Genomic DNA, 24,047 nt, shown 5'->3' with positions numbered 1-24,047 from the left:
TTGTCTTGACAAGATGTCTTGCAACATGCTTCGAAATATGTTGAGACATCTTGTCCGCTGTTTGCAGAATTGGAATTTTTTTGGAAGTTTCCAGTTTCGTCAAGATTGTCCACGGAAAACCTTCTACGATTATTTTCTATGCGTGAATGGGTATGAAAATCATATTTCGACTTCCAGAGATATTGATCGCTATAAAAGAAACATTCCAATCTTGGTGGTATTTGACGCACTTATTCATAACAATATAGGTTCTTAGACGTGTAAGACCGGCAGACTGAGAAACGGATTGTGTGGTGTGTGTTTTAATACTCTATGTGTTATTCCTTGTTTCAGTAAGAAATAATAAGTTTTGTAATTTGTGATCTGTATTCACGCCTTCGCGCCTGTTGTAATTATAGAAGCAAAAAGTTGAGGAGTGTTTGCGTGGAAGTAAGGGAAGCTCCGATTCATGGGAAGCTTGAGTTGGGATTCATGGGTAGTAATAGGAAAAGAGCCTTGAAGTGTGGATCATTGATATAATACCATTGTGTACTATTGACTACTTTTCATAGTGAATTTCATTTCCAGTGGACAAACTTCCCATCAGGCATAGGTGACATTGCACCTAACTAGGTTAACAATCGTTTGTGTCATTTACTTTACACACTTTTTATATTGTCTATCATATTTGCTTCAAAACAGATTGCGTACACATTGTCTTTATATTGTTTGTGACATCTTGTTTCTATCTAAACATAATTTACGTATGGAAAAAAGCTATTTTCATAATATGTTTATTTATGCACCAATGGTATAGCACGTGCCAAGTGGTTAGAGAAGTTAGTTGAGTTTGTTATACCAATGCATGTAGTGTGCTCTGTATATCATTCAATCGTTAATGAGAAAAATTCTTTTCATTCTCATCAATAAATTATTTCTCTCAAGATATCATATGCTAGGATTCTAATATGGTATCAAGGCTTACCATGTCGGAAATGGAGAACACTTCACTAGCGGTGATCGAAACTTTATCGTCTTCTTCATCGATAAGGACCGGACATGTAGTATTCACGCACTCGTTGTCAATCAAGCTCACGAACGACAATTTGTTGTTGAGGAGTCATCAAATCCGCTTCGCTATTAGAGGATGCCAGCTTCAACGCTTTCTCTCACAGGTTCATCGAAACCAGCTAAATTCCTCTACGAATCTGATCGCACGAATGGAATTGTGAATGTAGAGTTTCTTGATTACGATCAAAAAGATCAGTTACTCATTTCTTGACTCCTTCCATCTAAGTCTGAAAGTCTTCTCACAAGAATGATCAGATGCAATGAATCAAGTGAAGTTTGGGTAAAATTTGAGCAATATTTCACCGTTTAGACGAAAACAAGTAATCCCTACAAGACTTCCATTTTAGGGTACATTTATCCCATAGCATCTTTGTTCATAGTATGTGAGCATCTAGGATTCGTAAGGATTCCTCTGTATAAAACTATCTTTCTGCACACTCCGCTCCGATTGATTATGAGCATCTTGCCTATTTATTCGCCGTCTAATGTGATAATCGTTAATGGCCTTAACCAGTAAGGTTAATATAAGTATTTGTAGCAGCTCTTTCTACAACAGCGAGATACTTTTTCCTCCGGCTAGTTCATGTTAATGAGTTCTTGTGCATCTTGTTTCCATACCAGCTACACAAATAAGTTGTTGATAATCTTCTAACTGCCATGAACTGGTCGCCTGCCGTAGGTATCAAAGATAGGTACGAAAAAGAGGACTAATCACTGCAATAAGAAAAAAAGAAGTCAATAACTACCAGTTTCTATATGCGTGTTGATAACTTCGCAGCCATTAATACATGAAAAACCTGTACTAATTCATCGGATGATGAATGCTGTTTGTTGAAAGTTCTATAAAAGTGACTCACTTTGCAATATTGTTATAACTCAAATACTGCAATAAGACTGCAAGAAATACCATGCACTTTCCGTAGGAGTAATCATGCTAGTTTTTGTGCATATGGTCGTATCTATAGCTCGACACTTATATATATACGAGAATTTAAGGCTCATAAACAAATTTAAGGCTTGATACTTATTTTAGTGTCTAAAATAAAAGTTTAGTACGGAATAGGCCACTTGAAATGTTGAAATTGCATTCTAGTCAACGTTTTCAGTGTGCTTAAAATGTGTCATATTTAATTACATGACCTCATTAATCAAATAGCCATTTACATAATTATCCCTAGTTAAAAAAAATATGCTAAATGCTAGCCCGCGTTCCAGGATTGATGTATTTCCATTCATTCCTAATACTCATTTATTTGATGATATTCACTTGCCTATTTGTAGTCCATATATTTTCGCTTATTTACATTGACTTTCATTCACGCGTAAACCCAAGTGATTAGGAATTAGTTATTTTTAAAAAAATAACATAGCAAATATTGTTATATTAAGCAATTGACATTTATTCTTTATTTTCGTATATATCATTACCTTACCTGATTTAGTTATGAAATTTAAAATTTTTAATTTTTTTGAACAATTATTGGTGAGATGATCAAGGAAAAAAATCCTTGTAATTATTTTATGCCTTTTCCTATTGAAATGTTTTGTTAATTTTTGTTAATTTCTGAGCAGTTTATACAAATAGCTTATTTCTTATTAGGTTTAAAAAAGAAGATATTGTATTAATTTTTGTTAATTTAATAATTACTTTCTTTTTTAATTTTTAAATTGTCAACGTGGCCTATGAAATTACTTAATTGATTTTGTTGAGTATTAATTACAGAATCTTGAAACGTGGGCTAATGTTCGATTTTTGTGATTTTGGCTACATAAGGGTAATTTGGATATTTTCCATATGTAAATTTTGGTAAATTGCTAGATTACAAAATAAACTAAACGTTGACTACCTCCTTAATACTAAGTTTGAGATTGACTACGTAGCTAGATCATCTTAAAAAGAACGAGATCATAGCTAATTGATTAATTTTTCACTTTCATCTTATTTTTAACTGACGGATTGTTACCATGATAAATATTTGAATAATATCTTATGAATGTTTTCATTATTGTTTGAATTAGGTTTAAATAATTGATCACTGATTTTTTGAAACTTAGTATTTGAACTACTTAATAACAAGCTAGGCCAAAACAACATTTTAATTAAATCATCCCACAATAGATAATTGATCTAATAGACGTTCGATCACAGATGGCAATGATATACACTATATAGTAGCAAAATAAACAGATAGGTGTAATTAAATTGATGTCAATAAATTATGTGCTTAAAAAGTGGATCGACGCGTTGTTCCAATTTTCCATAATACATCTCCAAAATATTTTCAGCCTTTGTGACACCTGAAATGAAATCACGAGAGCAACATAAGATTTTTCTGTTTGAAAAAAATGAACCTTAGTGCTTAATTAATGCCTGATTTATTACCCGTCATTGCCACGTCAGCTACCTCATCAAGATAGCCTGATTCTCCCAATCCCCTCCTTTCCAGGCCATCCTATTGTAAAAAACGACATGCATGTTTCATAAAACGACAACAAAAGTAATAAAAATAAAATAATGGTTAATTAAGATCAAATTTAGTTACCTTTGCCCACTTGACAACATCTTGTGCAACGTGTCTAAGTAATCCACCTCGGAAAGGTGTATTCAAGCCACTTCTAGGAACCTAACAAATATGTATACACTCAGCACTCAGGATGTTTTAATATCTCGTGACGTCATTATTATATAGTCAATAAATATTTCATGTACTATAATATTACCTCATTTCTCAGCGTTTGCCTCTCCTCCTCGGTCCAGTCGGATATCAAGTCGATAACATTTTGCAGCGAAATCTCGTCGTAAAGTAAGCCAACCTGGTTAATAAATATGAACAAAATAAATAAATAATTCGACGCCATACATATATTATACTTTATCCGCGGTAAGATGACTAGTCAACTATGTAAGTATTTTCGTTAATTTTTTTTTTTTTAAGGAAAATCATTGTAAGTTTTCATACATATGATGTAAATGTGTGTAATATATATACACACATACAATGTATTTGTATCATTCAATTATTTATTTGTGAATAGGAAAAATAAAACTACCCAGAAAGCTGGTAAGGCATATAGCATGCCCAGAGGCCCAGAATCAGCACCTCTCATCTCCATGTACTTTCTCAATCTAACCTGAAAAATCAATACAACATAGTCATGAATAATCATACATTTCTTTGAGTCCTAATTGCAAAAAAAAAAAAAAAAAAAAAAAAAAGTCAACCTCAGTAAAAAGAAATCCCAAATGGAGTTCCCAATCATCGATGGTTGGAAATTCGCCAGGCATTTCTAGGACTTTTCCAGCCATGAAATCCTGCCCATCCACAAATATTTAAAAGAGAAAACTAGATAAATAGCTTATTTAGAATAAGAATTGACATGAGTTCAGCTATATTTTTAATATTTGAATGATTGAACTATAATTTAAATTAATGAAAGACATTAAATTATTTCGAATAGTTTTTCTTATAATCAAAGTGTTCATTTTTTTTTTTAGCTTTAATCACTATCATTTTATTAATTATGGAAACACGATTGTAAAAAGGTTGGGATTAAATTTATAAAAAGAATTTGAAAGAGTGTTAATAAAAAGACGAGATTCATACCCGGAAAGTACTTTGAGAGGGAATGTACTTATTTTGCCTAAAAATACTTAACAACGGAACATCTAGGGCATAATCCACGTACTTCTCGAATCTGTGCCGCATAATATTAATGACGTCATTAATTAAAAAAAAACAATATATGTGAAAGAAAAATTAACATTTTTACGAAGAATAATGTGTAATGAGATTTACCCGAAAGATTCCTTGAAGACGAATGGTAACATTCCAGTGCGACTATTATCGAGGTCGGTGTAAGTTTCACTATAGTTTCAAGGAAACAAAATAATTGATTATCATAATTTGGGTAGTAAGCTCGATTAAGGTTTTATAATTTGAAAGTAAAAATAACCTCCGAAAACTGAGATAGCCATTTGGTTTTCCCTCCGTGATGGGCGAATTTGCGAATAACGCAGTGGCTAACTGTTTCAAGAAAGATCATAAAAAAAAATTAATAAATAAAAGAAGTCTGCATCGATACTTTCTTTGTTAAAAATGGAAAATAATATTGTCATCCCCCACGATTCTAATATCCTTGAAATTTAATTATATCGAGCAGAAATTAAATATACAAATAATTATAAACTAATGATATAGTATTATTTTTTTTTCATGATAATAAATTAGACATGCATGATAATAAAGTCTCTTAGGGAAATTAAAAAAACAAATATGATAATTAATGTTGTTTCTCACCGGCTGTAAAGCGAGACTAGCGCGAAATTTACGAATCATGTCTAGTTCAGAACTGAAGTCCAAATTAACCTGTATTTATTAGAAGAAATTACATGTGATATGAGTTGAATAAAATAAATATATCAATTAATCCTATAAGAATATCTTGACTTCCTCACTTGAATACTGCTAGTGCGGTGGATAACGTCAAACCCGCGCGAGCCAACTTTGGGTAAAACTACCCTATGAGGACCATACCGTGCCTGATTATTTATATCAAATCATTATTAGTGGATAGCTGAAATATATATATATATATATATATATATATATATATATATATATAGCAATATAAGTCACAAAACATAAATATGTGCATTTTAGCTAATTTTTTGTAAATTTTTCGTTAATAATCATACATATTTCGTAAATAGCTAAAAATATGACATAAACAAGGTTATTTATACATATTACTATAAATTAATCTGCGTAAATAGATTTAGGTGACTATGCATAAAAAAATAACGAAACGTTGACTATGTAAAAATTTATAACGTTTTGTTTTATATGGTTAGATAGTCACATGATCCTCTATATATATATATATATATATATATATATATATATATATATATATTGTTGTATAACGCACAAGATAATTGATAAATGGTAATTATTCCAATAGTTGGATCAATCCTCTAAATTATATATATATATATATATATATATATATATATATAATGACGGAGCGTGCAAGGCTAAAATTCCTCCCAATTAACAATTAATTTCTATTTTACATCCATTTAACCTTTTCTTTATATTATGAAAAGATTAGTAAAGTACTTTATACCCTCATTTTCATTTTTATGTAAAATTACACCGTCACTTTTGAATTGTCTTAACATTTTCAACTTCTTAACAAGTTAAAGTAGCCAAAATGAAACTATGAAATTTATTTTTAGTCTAGGTTTCACAACTTTTAGGGAAATAGCCAACAAGATTATGTGGCAATAATTAAGGTTTGGTTTGCCCTTATTTATTAACAAATTCGTCATTTTCCCTCTCTTACTTTTTTCCTACACTTTTTCTACATAAAAACTTCAAAAAACCATATATATCTCATATGAACTCGAAATTGAGTGATTCCAAATCCTACGGATGCGTGACGCCGAGATCTTCAAAAATAGATCCATTGTGTTTGATGAAAAATCATGTTTAATACTATAGATGTAGAAAAATCACGTTAATACCTTAAATATATATGGAAATAACTGAATTTTTTTGAAATTATCGATATAAATATAATTTTTCATCAAACACAATGGGTCTATTTTTGAAGATCTTGACGCCACGAATTTGTAGGATTTGAAATCACTCAATTTCGAGTTCGTATGAGAAAAATACGAATTTTTGAAGTTTTGATGCAAAAAAATTATTTGAAAAAAAATAGAAGAAAGAAAGTGACGAATTTGTTAATAAATAAGGGTAAATCAGACCTTAATTATTGCCACATAAGCTATTTGGCTATATCCCTAAAAATTGTCAAACATAGGCTAGATACAAAATCACATGTTTAAAGTGGTCTAGTTAGTTACAAATCTCTCAAGTTAATTAATACCCTCACTTTATAATTGTGCAAATACGTACCTCGCTTTATTAATTATTGCTAACTCATACCTTCATGAAATTAATACTTTTAATGGGCCTATTACAACAATTAAGCCCTTTTTCATTTAATTTAGTTTCTTTTGAAGATCGATTACTTTTCATTATCATGTAATAAAATTTTAAAATAAGGTTTGAATTTGCAGATATTTAAAAGTAGGGGCATATGTTTGCATAATTAACAATTGAGAAGAAATTGAAAACGTGTTAGGGGTACTATTTTGCATAATTAAAAAAGTGAAGGTATTGTTTTGCAAAAAAAATAAAAATGAGGGGATTATTTTGTAGGTTACTCTAAAAAAACATGCCTGAAAATTATATACTAGTCCACACAGAAAATAATATATTTTTTTTAATTAACTCAACACAACACACACCTTGGGGATAAAAGGAGTGTCCTCGTTCTTGCACTTTGGATGGAATCCCATTCCAAAGAATCCAATTCCCATTTCCTCTGCAACAGCTTTCACCTGTAAGAAAATCACTCTATCATGATATAAATATATTACTATATATATATATATATATATATATAAATATATGTGTAATTTGTTTGGGTTTGACCTGAAAAAGGTGAGAATCAATCTCAGCACGGACGTGGTGCAAAGTTTCCACAGGAGCTCCACTATACTCGAGTTGACCACCACCCTCCAACGATATGTTTTGCTTTCCCTGAATTAAATTATAATTTAATTCATTTACATATGTTCTTTCAATTCCTAAATAATAATATTATGGATAATTTAACAAAATAACCATGTTGAAAATTGCTAAATAGTCAAGGTTTAGTAAATATTAGGTAAATAACTAATTTTGTATATTTACAAACGTAAATATGAAGTAAATAATCACTGTCATAATAAGCCATGTCATCATTTATGATTATTTACTTAATATTTATTAAACCCTGTTTATTTAGCAATATAAGTTGGCTATTTTTCTAATTTTTTGTAATATTAATAATAATTATGTGGGTTTATCTATTAACCTGTTTAAGTCCTATGATGTTGTGACCCTCCATAACTCTCTCCCAACCGAACCTCTCAGCAATTGCATTTAGTAATTTTTCGATTTGGTTATAACTCATCGGATTCAAACTTCCATACTCGAACCCAAACTTCTCATGCTCAGTACCGATTCTGCATTAAAAGCGGTTGTGTTGTTATTTAGAAGAAACAATATATATATATATATATATATTAAAAAAAAATTACTGCTGAATGTACTGTACTGTACAGTCTGTACTAGTATAGACTATATATATATATATATATTTATATATATATATATATATATATATGTGTGTGTGTGTGTGTACATACCTCCATTGATCCTTAGGCTTGCATCCAGAGGAAAGATACTGAACAAGGTCTTGTTTTGTGAGTAATTCCGTAGATACCAACGGCTGAGGATTTATTGCAACATTTAAGCGACTAAGGCGATTTCTGCTATTCACATCACCAATGTTTTGCATCGCAAAACACGTTCTGTGCTTTGAAATAGAGAAGCTTTGACTCAGAATATTCGCCATGAATATAATTGTAGTGTATATGTGTTTGAGATATATAGAGACTCAGCTGTGCTTACTGTTTTTGCGTTGATTGTTCCTTGGGAAATGATGAGTCTATTTATAGCCCGACCTGTTGAGAAGAAATTAAACAATCATATAGAGAACTTATTTAGCATGCACTCTACCGACATAACTGTATTATCAGGAAATTAAAACGTGTGGTCGATCGCATCTCCACTGGAGCGCCAAATCCCACCTATATTGCGTGGGATGCTCCAGTGGATCTGCATATTCCACGCTATAATAGCGTGGGATCAAAAATTTGAACAGTGCAGCGTTACATGTAGCGTTGCACTGTTCATTGCTTTATAAGTTATAAAATTTACCCAAATGGCCCAGATTTTTTATAATTATTTAATATTAACCCCTAAAATTATTTTTTTATATAAAATTTGTTATGTTCTAGTTTGTTTTACTTTATTTTAATTGAGTTGTGTTGTATTTATTTTATTTTAATTGTGTTGTGTTGTTTAATGTGTATTTATATTTATAATTATAATTAATTTATAGAGTAATATTTTACTCATTATCATAATTTTTCCAAGTTATCTAATTAGTAATAATAATAATAATATAGGGGTAGAAGTATAAATAAGAGATAAAATGGGATAAAAATAGAGTGGGAAATAGAGTTCGGTTGGAGAGAAATCACTGTTTACTGAAAAATAGAGTGAGAAATAGAGTGATCGGTTGGAGATGGCCTAATATATACGTGGACAGACAAAAAATTAGTACAACAATTGTATTACGAAGAGCACTTGATTCCGAGCATGTAATCTCGAGAACTCCTAGGGTCTAGACAAGAATATCTCTAAACACAGACAAATCTAGTTAAATAGAGCAAGTAATAAAAAGTGTTGAGTGATAGTGAAATTTTCGGCGTGTGTTTGTGTGTGCAAGCTAAAATGTGTGAATGTCTTTTTCTAACTTCTTTTCTTGTATTTAGGCATTGGAGTCGAATACGTGGGTGATCAGCGGCAGTTATCAAGTAACCGCCCCTAGAACGTGTGTAGTGGGTGACTATCTCCTCATTTGCTCGGTATAACCGTCGAAATACGCATTTTACTTTAGTTTCAATTTATTTACACGTTTTTATATTTGATTTAACTAGTTTTTGACATATCTTCTCTTCTCTTCTCTTCGAAGTTCTGCTTTATAAGGTTCGTTCTTAATTAACTTGTGAACAAGTCATCCTTTATCCGAGCCCTCAGGCTTATTTGACTCGGGTTCGGTGCTGAATTGTTTTTATGTTTTTGGTGCTTCCGAGTTTATGCTCGGACTATGCAAATTATATGAGTATATATATATATATATATATATATATATATGTATATATATATATATATATATATTAATTTATACTTTGCTCCACGAAAGCGACTCCCGAAAAAAAAAAAACACTGCGTCTTCATAGATTAAATAGTGAAGTATATTAGGAGTTAGCTCTGGTATACTTAAAAGATTTAATCTTAGTGAATTACAGTCACAACATCCACACTTAAGAATCTACAGATTTAATATTGATAAAAATAAACTAGCGTCATGGAATAGAAATTATACAAATCAACTCTTACATAGATATAATAACCTCAATACCTCACAATCCCGTGAAGTGATACAATCCATGGAGTGATCTTTTAAACTTCGTACCCACTAAAACCCAATTTCAATATGCGTGGATTATATATTGATGCGCATTAATAAGAATGGTATAAAATAAAGCAGTCTCGCAAGCAGGGCAGTTATATTTTAATTTGATCGAATATCCAAGACTAAAAGCGTATCTGAAATGCAAACGTCCAATTCAAAAATGGTATAAAATATAGCAGTCACAATAATTTGATCGAATATCCAAGACTAAAAGCGTATCTAAAATGCAAACGTCCAATTCAAAAAAAGTGATGTAGTTAAATAGCTAATTTAAAGTTATGAATTTATAAAATAGTCAAATTTTATCTTAATTTAATGAAATATTCAAAATATGCAGTAAATTAATTTCAAAAAAAAAATTGACACGAAAAGTAATTTTTTTGAAAGTGATAAATTATTTATAATAATCGTCAAAATTTTTAATCTTAGCTGTCAAAAAAATTTTGAAAGCGTAAATTTGGTTATTTTACTGAAAAGTTGAAACTTTGGCTATTTTGCTAATTAATAAATTTCAAATGACTATTTTGTACACTTTTGACTAAAGACGAAATATATGCTTAAACAATTTTATCATGTAATTTAAAATGTTATCAAATTAACTTTTTAGTGAAATTTGAGTCCAACCAAAATCGATCCAAAATGTAAGGCTTAACGAAATTGACTTTCAAGAAGTTATTGGGCTCGATTAAAATTGACCCATTAATTAAGTCCGCTAGGTCCATTTGACTTCGAGCCAGATAAGACTTAGTCCGCGTACTTTTTACTCAATCATTTAAAGTAATAAAATAGCCATTTCATTTAAAATAGTGGTTTCATAAAATCATTTGCGAAAAAATCAGACGACTATCATCTAGAAGATCTCGTGTTCGTGAGAAGCCCTTACATGGTGCATACAATCCAGTGACGATTTTGCTTGGGAAATACTCGACCTATGTGTAGTTAATGAAAATTAGTCGAATAGTTTCTCACATCGGCGATGGTATACCACCTCAACCTATGGTGCTCCGACCTAGGGTTCCCAGAGTCCCCCGTTGGTTCATCTTTGAAGAGGCTTGGAGCTGTGAAAAGGAATGTGAAGCCATCATCTCTAATACCGATTCAGAGCAGCCTCTTGTGCTCTGATGCCCGTCGTCGTTGGTAAAAAGGAAGTTCAGCGAGAAGAGCAAGAATATGGAGAAGGACAAAAATTGCCTTGAATGTGCTAAACCCTTCATTTGCCCCTCATAACTTGGGGCTATTGATCAGGAGGCGAAGAGACCTCTCAACGAGCTCCTTAAGAAGGAGGGCACATATTGGCACGAATGACATTGTATTTCTTAGCTTTGAGATGGAGATCGAAACACGCAGTTTTTCCATTGGAAAGCTTTTCAACAGAGGAAGAAAAATCAAATTGGGTGGGGCTCTTTGACGACACCTCCTAGTCCACGGATCCATTGTTGATCAAAGGTATCATTTCACAATACTTTGTCAATATCTTCTCGTCGTCTAGCTCGTCCTCGAGAAATATTGCATGTAATGGTTGTCTCACCAAAGAGTTCACCAAGGAGGTGCCCTCGGCCTTCTTCAACATCGATCCGAGTAAAGCTCCCATGAAAGACAATTTTTTGGGATACTTCTTTCAAAAATATTGAAGGATCGTGGCGTGGCGGTAACCAAGCTATACCGTTGCATCATCAACCAAAAAGCGGACCTCGGCCCTCTTAATGACATCGCTATTATGTTGGCGATATTCTTTCTCTTGTAATCGGCTTCATTTCCTTCTTTATTTTTTTTCCTAGGCAATATATAATTACGTAGTCCATACTTTAGGAAGATTGATAATCGTTAGCGGTCAGCAAACCGCTTATGTGAGAAAGTAGTGGGACACCTGACACGTGAGATCCACACCCTCTCTCACATTAGCGGTTCGCTGACCGCTGATAATTATCATTTTTGATAATTTAGCCAATTACACTTGAATTTTTTATGTGAGCGCTTTTTTCTCGTTCATGTGGAGGGATATTTTGGCGGATACGCGCAACTTCCTCAAAAAGAAAAGAAAAATATCACAAAAAAGTAACATGAATAGTAAAAGCAGACTTGCGTTTCATGTTCTTGGAAAGCATGGTAGGTGGAGTTGAAATATATCCACACATTATCAATATTTTATGCGCATTAGTAAGTCTTAAACTTAATCTCGTTCACAAGTTCCTGTTAGGTTTTCTACCGGTATCGATTTCTTTGGTATGGAGTCACTCAATTATTTGATGAACGTCGGGCCACACAAAAAGCATGTTGTTATTTAAAAGATCCCCATATTTCCTACCAAATCCTCATTAATTAAAAAGAGATTGTTTCAATTATTTGTGGAAAATCGGGTGCAATATTTTTTTTCAATATTTAATGCCTTGGATTTCATGTTTTTTTGTAAAGGAGTGTAGATGGAGATTGGAGAGTCTGCGTTTGTATATATATGATAATGATAGCTTAGAAACCAGATGAGCTGTACATGTTTGTATATATATTTAAATAACAGAGCGTAAATCATGACAGCAGAGAGCCATGTAAATACAAAGCTGTAGATTTGAACAACCAACCCGAATCTTTTTGGGATTTTACTAATCAGTTTAGTAATATTTTACAAAAATTTTACAAAAATATCCTAAACTCATGTTCATCTACCAAAATCAACTAATTAAACATACCCACAAGCATCTGTCTTAAGTGGAATTACCTTTTACGTGTGCGGTCACTTCCTACGTTAAAACATGAGATTAATTCTGTCACGCCCCGGGTAAAATGGGGTGTGATTAAAATATAATTAAACAGTAATAAACTTTACAAAACTAACCCATGGTGCATACTCAGTTATTTACTTTACAAGTCCAAAGATAAAAGAAAGAAAACAAAAATAAAACCAACCTTCGACACTTGAAACTCTATCCAACGAAAACCTTCAAACTCTCGACCACACTTAATCACGAGGTCTTTCTAACCCTTCTCCTTCCCACTTCCTGATTATAAGAAAAATTTGAAGAAATATGGATGAGCCTGAGGCCCAGTAGGTGTTATAGTAATGGTTTGATTTTTAAAAGATCTTGAGTATTTTTATAAAAAATTAATTCTCTTTTTCGATTTTAGCAATAAAATAGTCAAATTTTAAATTTTGGTAAAGCGACATGAGTTTAGTAATATTTATATCAAAATTCCAATTTTTTTCTAACCAATATTTTATTTCCACCCACAGTCAAAATTTATAGGGATTTTGACATATATAATAGTAAAAACAAGTGGCCTTTACATTTAACCAAAACTCAAACTTTGACGTTTTTATTTTGCAAAAATACTATTCTCTCCTCATTTTTTTTTCTTTTTTCTCTTCCAAAAATTTTCCCTCTTGTCGAAGCCCCTCCCAGCTTTGCCTCCACGTCCTCGTCATCTCCGTGGGGCTCGATGGTAAGCCGACAATCCTTGTCATCGATAAGCTTGGTGAGGCTCAGATCAACCTTATGAATTACTTTGCTGACATCGATAGTTCGTACATCACGTCCTAATTTCGCAGCGGGACCAAAATAATTGTGCTCTTTTTCTTGATATTTGAGGAGGAGGATCTACAACGGACGAGGCACAGAGCATACGACAGCGGTGGTAAGGTTGCAAATTGACCAATCTGGACATTCTGATTTTTTTCAAAATTTTATGAAGAGTATAATAGTCTTTTTGGGAATGTTGAAAGAGTATTATAGTAATTACCCTCAAGAGTATTATTGTAATTACCTGAAAATTACTATTAAACAAAAAATATAAAGACATAATCAATGATAAGATTAGTTGCAAACCTTTTTAAGCAACAACATTTAACTGATCCATAGCCCTCTGCATTAACTGAGATTATATTTCAACATCTGATGTGAGAAAGATATAAATCTCGGGTGGAGCGCTTAAACTGGTCAATGATTAGTCTATGCATGAGTAGCTAGACAGGAAATACATATGCAACTCGATGTAGACCGGTTCTGACGAATTGGAGCATTTTGTATGGGGTACCATACATGACCAGGACAAGTTGAAGTTAAGTGCATTGTTTAAGCGACCATTACGATGAGACGTATCTTAATCACAAATGATGGTCACAGTATGCATCAACCTAAATCCTGAGGTGCTCTTGAAAATTAGGGTTGTACACTCGGCTCTTTGATTCATTCGTTCACAGCTACACTGATGCTTATATACTTATGTTTTTAGAGACCGGGGTATAATCAGTGATGTTAGTGAAAAGATAATGTAATTTGGATTTAATTTCAAATTTATGGAAATTTAGGATAATTTTTTTTACTAATAGAAAGTCCATAAAAGTGATCTTATAGTCTCAAACTTAGTTTAAAAAACGAGAAGTCAAGTACAAGAGCTGAATCAGCGTGGCGCGGCAAAAAAGCATCACGTCGCAACCGTTGTCATCGTCATAGTGCACGAAACGACGAGAATAAAGCTGCATACGGTGTAACATCAAGCAAATCAGCTTAGGTAGACAGTTGACTCGCGAAGCACGGCACACTGGTGTGTTAGGCAAATCAAAATTTGTGCGGAGCTCTGATCTTGTGGTTAGGAAAATTTGCTCTGATCTTGTGGGACGTCTTAATAAAGGTCTGCGACTAGTCAATTTAATGTTTTGGCTCGTTAACATGAGCTTTTGGCGCATCATATTGTAGGCCTCGCACTTGGCTCGCGTCATATTTAGTTTGTGGTGGGTGATTGCGCTTGAACGGGTCATAATTTCTTACTCAAATGTTTGATTTTACATATAAATATGTTTATGGAAAGTTTAATGGTCTATTCAATGCTTCAAAAAAATCAACTAAAATCTTCAATTCAAAACCCTCAAAAATATATATAAAAAAAACGCCACTTTACTCCAAATTCGCTCCAAAATATATTCGCACTAAAAATCTGAAATCTAATCTAAACTACAAAATAATATTAAAACGCGTGAGAACTTGCTTTGATTCAAGCGTAGAAATTAGTGGTTGAGAGCAAAATTAGATATCAAAAAGCCTAAGTAGGATGTCTGTGAGTGGTATACTTTTATTTGAAATAGAATTTTAGGTTTCAAAATGAATATGTGTATTCATCAATTTAGGGCATTGTAGATATTCTATCAAGTTGTTTTCAGAAAACACGTGTAATTACAAATAATAGTTTATATATTAAAAAATAAAATTATAGTGTCCATGCAAATAGAAACTAGGCTTGATGAAATCATATGAAAGCAACCATCTTACCTTTGGCTGGGATATATTATACAAGATATACTATACACGTGATAATCTTCGCATTATCAGCCTCCCAAACATCCAATATATTCACAAAATCATCGACTTTCTTATCGAAAGGCTTAGGCCGTCCACCCGCCTCACGATATATTATGTAGTGGGTGAATAGGAAAACTCCAAAGTTAGAGTTTCTCTATTCCTTCCACTCCATTTTTGGAGTGGGACTTTAATCATATTAAAATAAATAAAATAATTACAAAATGACCTTAAATAATGTGTTATAATATTTTACATGTAGTTAGATTAATTTATCACAAAATCATGTTATATTATTCTAATGTGGTATGAAAAATGATCTAAAGTCATTAAAGTACATAGCATATATATAAATTAAAAAATTTAAAAAAAAATCCTAAAATATAACACACAACAAAGTCAAGTGCAAATTACAAAATAATAGACATAAGCAACATCTAGTATTTAGGAATGTAGGATTCCTCATCATTGAAAATATAATACATCGCCGAGTATTTAAATGTTATATGCAATGTGTGTTTATTTTAAAAAAATTACTTTGTATTTATTGGAGAGTCGCATAATTATTTTAAATTTATATAATATGTATAAAATTGTATAGCATGATCGGATACAAAAGATACAAGTTAAATATATATGGACGATAATGTGATAAATAGGAAGTTAAAATTATTAAATTATAAGAAATATGGATTATGATTTTTTAGTGTAGAGGAGTATTTAGTTAGTAATATTAGATTTCATTTGAATTTTCATTTGAATTAAAACCGATTTTCATTTGAATTTTTTGTCATTTAATTCTTATTTGGTATAAGTGAGTGTAAAACTAAATGTTGAGGGCAATAGCGTCTTATACCATCAAGTAATATTTTTGGAATTGTTAATTATCAAGTATAACAAGGACATTGGTTACTTTGCAATTTCAAGTTTTGCAATGGCTACTCAGTTAGAGCGCTCTTATGATGATTAGACCTTCTTGTTTGTTTATATAAATGATAGTAATTTTTAAAACCCGTTTGTTTATAAATATTAGTCCTTGTGTTTGTTTATAATGATTCATGCTGGAGTTAATATACGAGTTTATAATAATTACTTAAATTTTACTTGCTTAAAACTATTATTCATAAGCAATCCCTATATTTTATTACCATTCGTATCTATAGCTCGATACTTATATACGAAAATTAAGGCTCATAATAAAAATTAAAGTCGAATTTGCAACTTAACATGTAGTGTCTAAAATAAAATTTTAGTAAAATCTTACGGATTATAGGATTAGATCGCTTGAAATGTTGGAATTGTAATCTAGCCAGGTTTCAAACATATTTAAAATGTCACCATATTTGATGATATGGCCTCATTAATCAAATAGTAATTTACATGATTATCTCTAATTAAAAAAATGCTAAATGCTAGCCCACGTTTTTTTTTTTTTACTCTTAGGCCACGTTTCAGCATTGATATATTGCCATTCATTCGCAATCCTCATTTATTTGATTATATTCACTTGCCTATTTTGTAGTCCATATATTTGCTCTTATTTACATTGACTTTCATTCACACATAAACCCAAGTGATTAGGGATTAGTTATTTTAAAAAAACATAACGTAGAAAATATGGTTATATTAGGCAATTGACCTTTATTCTTTATTTTTGTATATATCATCACCTCATTTAGGTATGTAATTTAAAATTTCGTATGTTATTTAAATTTTTTTGAACGATTATTGGTGAGATGATTAAGGAAAAAAATCCTTGTAATTATTTTATGCTTTTTCCTATTGAATTTTTTTTTAGTAAATTTTGTTAATTTCTGAGTAGCTTATATAAATAGTTTATTTTAATCTTATTAGGTTTAAAAAAATAAGATATAGTCTTAATTTTGGTTGATTGAAAAATTAAATTTTTTTTAAATTGTCAAACGTGACCTATGAAATCACGTAATTGATTTTGTTGACTGTTAATTACAGAATTTTGAAATGTGGGCTAGTGGTCGGTTTTTGTGATTTGGCTATATAAAGAAAATTATGATATTTTTCATATATAAATTTTGGTAAATGACTAGATTACAAAATAAACTAAACGTTTACTACTTCTTTAAAACTAAGTTAGAGATTGACTACATAGCTAGATCGTCCTAAGAAGAATTATATTAACTACGTAGCTAGATCGTCATGATAAATATTTGAATAATATCTTATTAATGTTTTCATTATTTTTTAAATTAGGTAAATAATTGATCACTGATTTTTTGAAACTTAGTATTCGAACTACTTAACAAGCTAGGCCAAAACAACATATTATTTAAAGAAAAATTAGTCGAACTAAGCTACTTGAAACGTTGAAATTGTAATCTAGCCAACGTTTCGTCCAAATTTTAACTCTAGCAAAAAATGATGACGTGTCTTAATTATGTAAGATGTTAATTACTATAATATCCTCTACTAGAATTTGCTTACAATACTTGTAGCCCACGTTTGATCAACCAAAATTTTCGAAGTTAATACACGTGCATATATTTAGAATTTTAAAAAAAATTATATATTTGGCAAAGTTTGTTATTGAGCGTTTTCTTATTTCTTTCTAATTTTTTGTTAATCTCTGTTGCTTTATTAATTTATGTTAATTATGGTAAATTTACATATGTGCAGGTAGAGGTCGATGGTGTTATCAATTGATATTTCTTTCCTTTAATTTAATACGCATTTAATATGGTGTTATTCACAAGCCGATCAAATTTTCAATGCGAATTTTCGAAGTTAATACACGTGTATATTTAGAATTAAAAAAAAAAAATCTATATTTGGCAAAGTTGGTTATTGAACGTTTATTTCTTTCTAATTTTTTGTTAATCTCCGCTGCTTTGTTAATTTCAATTAATTTCCGTTTATTTTACGCACGATAAACTTCAGCTGGCTGAAACGTTGGCTAGTATTTGGTTTCTATGATTTATGTTACATAAGGGTATTTTCGATATTTTCTAACCGTTTATTTCTGTAAATAGCTAGATTATAAAATTTATCAAACGTTGGCTACATCCTTAAAACCATGTTTGAAATTGACTACCTTACTAGATTACCCTTATTTAAATCATCCCACAATAGATAATTGATATAATAGACGTTCCATCACATATGGCAATGATATAATAAACAGATACGTGTAATTAAATTGATTTCAGTAAATTATGTGCTTAAAAAGTGGATCGACGCGTTGTTCCAATTTTCCATAATACATCTCCAAAATATTTTCAGCCTTTGTGACACCTGAAATGAAATCACGAAAGCAACATAAGATTTTCTGTTTGAAAAAATGAACCTTAGTGCTTATAATTAATGCCTGATTTATTACCCGTCATTGCCACGTCAGCTACCTCATCTAGATAGCCTGATTCTCCCAATCCCCTCCTTTCCAGGCCATCCTATTAAAAAAACGACATGTATGTTTCATAAAACGACAACAAAAGTAATAAAAAAAATAATGGTTAATTAAGATCAAATTTAGTTACCTTTGCCCACTAGACAACATCTTGTGCAACGTGTCTAAGTAATCCATCTCGGAAAGGAGTATTCAAGCCACTTCTAGGAACCTAAAAATATGTATACACTCAGGATGTTTTAATATCTCGTGACGTCATTATTATAGTAACTGAGATATATAGTCAATAAATATTTCATGTACTATTATTATTTTACCTCATTGCTCAGCGTTTGCCTCTCCTCCTCGGTCCAGTCGGATATCAAATCGATAACATTTTGCAGCGAAATCTCGTCGTAAAGTAAGCCCACCTGGTTAATAAATATGAGCAAAATAAATAAATAATTCGACGCCATACATATATTAATATTATATACTTATCCGCGGTAAGATGACTAGTCAACTATGTAAGCATTTTCATTAATTTTTTTTTTAAAGGAAAATCATTGTAAGTTTTCATATATATGATGTAAATGTGTGTAATATATATACACACATACAATGTATTTGTATCATTCAATTTATTTGTGAATAGGAAAAATAAAACTACCCAGAAAGCTGGTAAGGCATATAGCATGCCCAGAGGCCCAGAATCAGCACCTCTCATCTCCATGTACTTTCTCAATCTAACCTGAAAAATCAATACAACATAGTCATGAATAATCATACATTTCTTTGAGTCCTAATTGCAAAAAATAAAAATTAGTCAACCTCAGGAAAAAGAAATCCCAAATGGAGTTCCCAATCATCGATGGTTGGAAATTTGCCAGGAATTTCTAGGACTTTTCCTGCCATGAAATCCTGCCCATCCACAAATATTTAAAAGAGAAAACTAGATAAATAGCTTATTTAGAATAAGAATTGACATGAGTTCAGCTATATTTTTAATATTTGAATGATTGAACTATAATTTAAATTAATGAAAGACATTAAATTATTTCGAATAGTTTTTCTTATAATCAAAGTGTTCATTATTTTTTTTTAGCTTTAATCAACTATCATTTTATTAATTATGGAAACACTATTGTAAAAAGGTTGGGATTAAATTTATAGAAAGAATTTGAAAGAGTGTTGATAAAAAGACGAGATTCGTACCCGGAAAGTACTTAGAGAGGGAATGTACTTATTTTGCCTAAAAATACTAAACAACGGAACATCTAGGGCATAATCCACGTACTTCTCGAATCTGTGCCGCATAATATTAATGACGTCATTAATTAAAAAAAAAAACAATATATGTGAAAGAAAAATTAACATTTTTACGAAGAATAATGTGTAATGAGATTTACCCGAAAGATTCCTTGAAGACGAATGGTAACATTCCGGTGCGACTATTATCGAGGTCAGTGTAAGTTTCACTATAGTTTCAAGGAAACAAAATAATTGATTATCATAATTTGGGTAGTAAGCTCGATTAAGGTTTTATAATTTGAAAGTAAAAATAACCTTCGAAAACTGAGATAGCCATTTGGTTTTCCCTCCGTGATGGGCGAATTTGCGAATAACGCAGTGGCTAACTGTTTCAAGAAAGATCATAAAAAATTAATAAATAAAAGAATGTCTGCAACGATACTTTCTTTGTTAAAAATGGAAAATAATATTGTGATCCCCCACGATTCTAATATCCTTGAAATTTAATTATATCGAGCAGAAATTAAATATACAAATAATTATAAACTAATGATATAGTACTTTTTTTCATGATAATAAATTAGATATGCATGATAATAAAGTCTCTTAGGGAAATTAAAAAAACAAATATGATAATTAATGTTGTTTCTCACCGGCTGTAAAGCGAGACTAGCGCGAAATTTACGAATCATGTCTAGTTCAGAACTGAAGTCCAAATTAACCTGTATTTATTTGAAGAAATTACATGTGACATGAGTTGAATAAAATAAATATATTAATTAATCCTATAAGAATATCTTGACTTCCTCACTTGAATACTGCTAGTGCGGTGGATAGCGTCAAACCCGCGCGAGCCAACTTTGGGGAAAACTACCCTATGAGGACCATACCGTGCCTGATTATTTATATAAAATCATTATTAGTGGATAGCTGAAATATATATATATACATATATATATATATATATATATATATATATATATTATAAGTCAAAAACATAAATATGTGCATTTTAGCTAATTTTTTTATAAATTTTTCGTTAATAATCATACATATTTCGTAAATAGTTAAAAATATGAAGTAACCAACGTTATTTACACATATTTACTCAAAATTACGTAAATAGATTTACGTGACTATTCATAAAAAAATAACGAAACGTTGACTATTTAGAAATTTATAACGTTTTATATGATTAGATAGTCACATGATCCTATATATATACATACATACATATATATATATATATATATATATATATATATATATATATATATATATCCAGTAGCCCAAACAAGATGTCCAAATAAGAACTTTCTTTAATTTTTCTAAAAACTTATTTTTGCGATGAATGGGAGGATCGAAAAGTTGGAAGAAGACAAGATTTTTTCTAAAAACTTATTTTTGCGATGAATGGGAGGATCGAAAAGTTGGAAGAAGACAAGATTTTATGGTTATATATATATATATATATATATATATATATATATATATATATATATATATATATATATATATATAGACGTTGTTGTATAACGCACAAGATAATTGATAAATGGTAATTATTCCAATAGTTGGATCAATCCTCTAAATTAGATATATATGTAATGATGGAGCGTGCAAGGCTAAAATTCCTCCCAATTAACAATTAATTTCTATTTTACATCCATTTAACTTTTTCTTTAGATCACAATTGCAACGTTTGAAGTGACTTAGTTCGACTAATTTTTGAAAAAAAAAAATGAGGGGATTATTTTGTAGGTTACTCTAAAAAAAACATGCCTGAAAATTATATGGAAGTCCCACACAGAAAATAATATTTTTTTTATTAACTCAACACAACACACACCTTGGGGATAAAAGGAGTGTCCTCGTTCTTGCACTTTGGATGGAATCCCATTCCAAAGAATCCAATTCCCATTTCCTCTGCAACAGCTTTCACCTGTAAGAAAATCACTCTATCATGATATAAATATATTACTATATATATATAAATATATATATGTGTGTGTAATTTGTTTGAGTTTGACCTGAAAAAGGTGAGAATCAATCTCAGCACGGACGTGGTGCAAAGTTTCCACAGGAGCTCCACTATGCTCGAGTTGACCACCAGCCTCCAACGATATGTTTTGCTTTCCCTGAATTAAATTATATTTTAATTCATTTACATGTGTTCTTTCAATTCCTAAATAATAATATTAGGGATAATTTAGCAAAATATCCAATTTAAACATTGAAAATTGCTAAATAGTCAATGTTTAGTAAATATTAGGTAAATAACCAATTTTGTATATTTACAAACGTAAATATTAAGTAAATAATCACTGTCATAATAAGTCACGTCATCATTTATGACTATTTACATAATATTTACCAAATCCTGACTTTAAATTGGTTATTTTTCTAATTTTTTGTAATATTAATGATAATTATGTGGGTTTATCTATTAACCTGTTTAAGTCCTATGATGTTGTGACCCTCCATAACTCTCTCCCAACCGAACCTCTCAGCAATTGCATTTAGTAATTTTGCGATTTGGTCATAACTCATCGGATTCAAACTTCCATATTCGAACCCAAACTTCTCATGCTCAGTACCGATTCTGCATTTGTACAAAAACGGTTGTGTTGTTATTTAGAAGAAACAATATATATATATATATATATATATATACTGTATATATATATTTTTTTATATATATATATATATGTGTGTGTGTGTATATACCTCCATTGATCCTTAGGCTTGCATCCAGAGGAAAGATACTGAATAAGGTCTTGTTTTGTGAGTAATTCCGTAGATACCAACGGCTGAGGATTTATTGCAACATTTAAGCGACTAAGGCGATTTCTGCTATTCACATCACCAATGTTGTGCATCGCAAAACACGTTCTGTGTTTTGAAATAGAGAAGCTTTGACTCAGAATATTCGCCATGAATATAATTGTAGTGTATATCTGTTTGAGATATATAGAGACTCAACTGTGCTTACAGTTTCTGCGTTGATTTTTCCTTGGGAAATGATGAGTCTATTTATAGCCCGACCGGTTGAGAAGAAATTAAACAATCATATAGAGAAATTATTGAGCATGCACTCAACCGACATTACAGTATTAACTAGGACAAATCAAAATTTTATTTTGAGAAAATATCAAGTTGGACTGGGGGGCTGCCATGGCTAGTACTCTCGATTTCAAAATCACCCAAGGTCACGACAAGTATCTTGGGCTATCTATGGTTTTTGGTATGAGCAATTGTCTTTGGATTTATCTGTGGGCAGGTGTGGAAGAATATCGAAGGTTGGAAATTCTCATTCTTCTACATAGCTAGGAATGAGATTATCATCAAAGTTATTGTCCAAGTCATTCCAAGCTAGTTATTGTCGATCGCAATAATCATATCTCTAATTAATTCTTACTTTCAAAAATTAGTACAACAATTGTATCACGAAGAGCACTTGATTCCGAGCATGCAATCTCGAGAACTCCTAGGGTCTAGACAAGAATATCTCTAAACACAGACAAATCTAGTTAAATAGAGCAAGTAATAGAAAGTGTTGAGTGATAGTGAAATTTTCGGCGTGTGTTTTGTGTGTGCAAGCTAAAATGTGTGAATGTCTCTTTCTAACTTCTTTTCTTCTATTTACACACGCCCCTGGAACGTGTGTAGTGGGTAACTATTTCCTCATTTGCTCGGCATAACCGTCAAAATGCGCAGTTTACTTTAGTTTCAGTTTATTTACACGTTTTTATATTTGATTTAACTAGTTTTTGACATATCTTCTCTTCTCTTCTCTTCTCTTCGAAGTTCTACTTTATAAGGTTCGTTCTTAACTTGTGAACAAGTCGTCCTTTATCCAAGCCCTCGGGCTTATTGACTCGGGTTCGGTGCTGATTTTTTTTTTTTTTTTTTTTTTTTTTTTATGTTTTTGGTGTTTCCGA

General features: G+C 31.1%; 1 protein-coding gene and 1 pseudogene across 2 annotated transcripts; both read right to left on the bottom strand.

Moving 5' to 3' along the window:
• Positions 1-3,242: 3,242 nt before the first annotated feature.
• Positions 3,243-8,573, bottom strand: LOC149405701 (glutamate--cysteine ligase, chloroplastic-like). The gene is made up of 15 exons (XM_089603869.1): positions 8,315-8,573; positions 7,981-8,131; positions 7,557-7,664; positions 7,370-7,462; positions 5,507-5,590; positions 5,349-5,417; positions 5,005-5,075; positions 4,848-4,916; positions 4,656-4,746; positions 4,274-4,363; positions 4,102-4,182; positions 3,772-3,864; positions 3,594-3,674; positions 3,434-3,503; positions 3,243-3,348 (listed from the first exon to the last, which is right to left on the bottom strand). The coding sequence occupies exons 1-15, from the start codon at positions 8,521-8,523 to the stop codon at positions 3,260-3,262; spliced, it is 1,449 nt and encodes a 482-aa protein (XP_089459995.1). The 5' UTR covers positions 8,524-8,573; the 3' UTR covers positions 3,243-3,259.
• Positions 8,574-18,579: 10,006 nt separating this feature from the next.
• Positions 18,580-21,776, bottom strand: LOC149405700 (glutamate--cysteine ligase, chloroplastic-like; annotated as a pseudogene). Its single transcript, XR_016295575.1, has 12 exons — positions 21,771-21,776; positions 20,918-21,001; positions 20,760-20,828; positions 20,422-20,492; positions 20,265-20,333; positions 20,071-20,161; positions 19,687-19,776; positions 19,526-19,606; positions 19,194-19,286; positions 19,007-19,087; positions 18,850-18,919; positions 18,580-18,764 (listed from the first exon to the last, which is right to left on the bottom strand). The product of XR_016295575.1 is annotated as a glutamate--cysteine ligase, chloroplastic-like (transcript).
• Between the last annotated feature and the right edge of the window lie 2,271 nt (positions 21,777-24,047).

This window comes from Urtica dioica, chromosome 2, assembly GCF_054948205.1.
Source record: "Urtica dioica subsp. dioica isolate 48M chromosome 2, U.dioica_male_clone48M_v1_H2, whole genome shotgun sequence".
Lineage (NCBI taxonomy): Eukaryota > Viridiplantae > Streptophyta > Magnoliopsida > Rosales > Urticaceae > Urtica > Urtica dioica.
The sequence above is the reverse complement of the archived record's forward strand: the minus strand, read 5'-3'. Positions and strand labels throughout refer to the sequence as shown.

What these genes read in the sequence shown, in the direction of transcription:
- LOC149405701 (XM_089603869.1), bottom strand. Translation starts at nt 8,523, where the DNA reads ATGGCGAATATTCTGAGTCAAAGCTTCTCTATTTCAAAGCACAGAACG. An exon ending in AAGCCTAAGGATCAATGGAG is followed by an intron (nt 8,132 to 8,314) that starts GTATGTACACAC and finishes CTTTTAATGCAG; the next exon opens with AATCGGTACTGAGCATGAGA. An exon ending in CTAGTCTCGCTTTACAGCCG is followed by an intron (nt 5,076 to 5,348) that starts GTGAGAAACAAC and finishes TTCTTGAAACAG; the next exon opens with TTAGCCACTGCGTTATTCGC.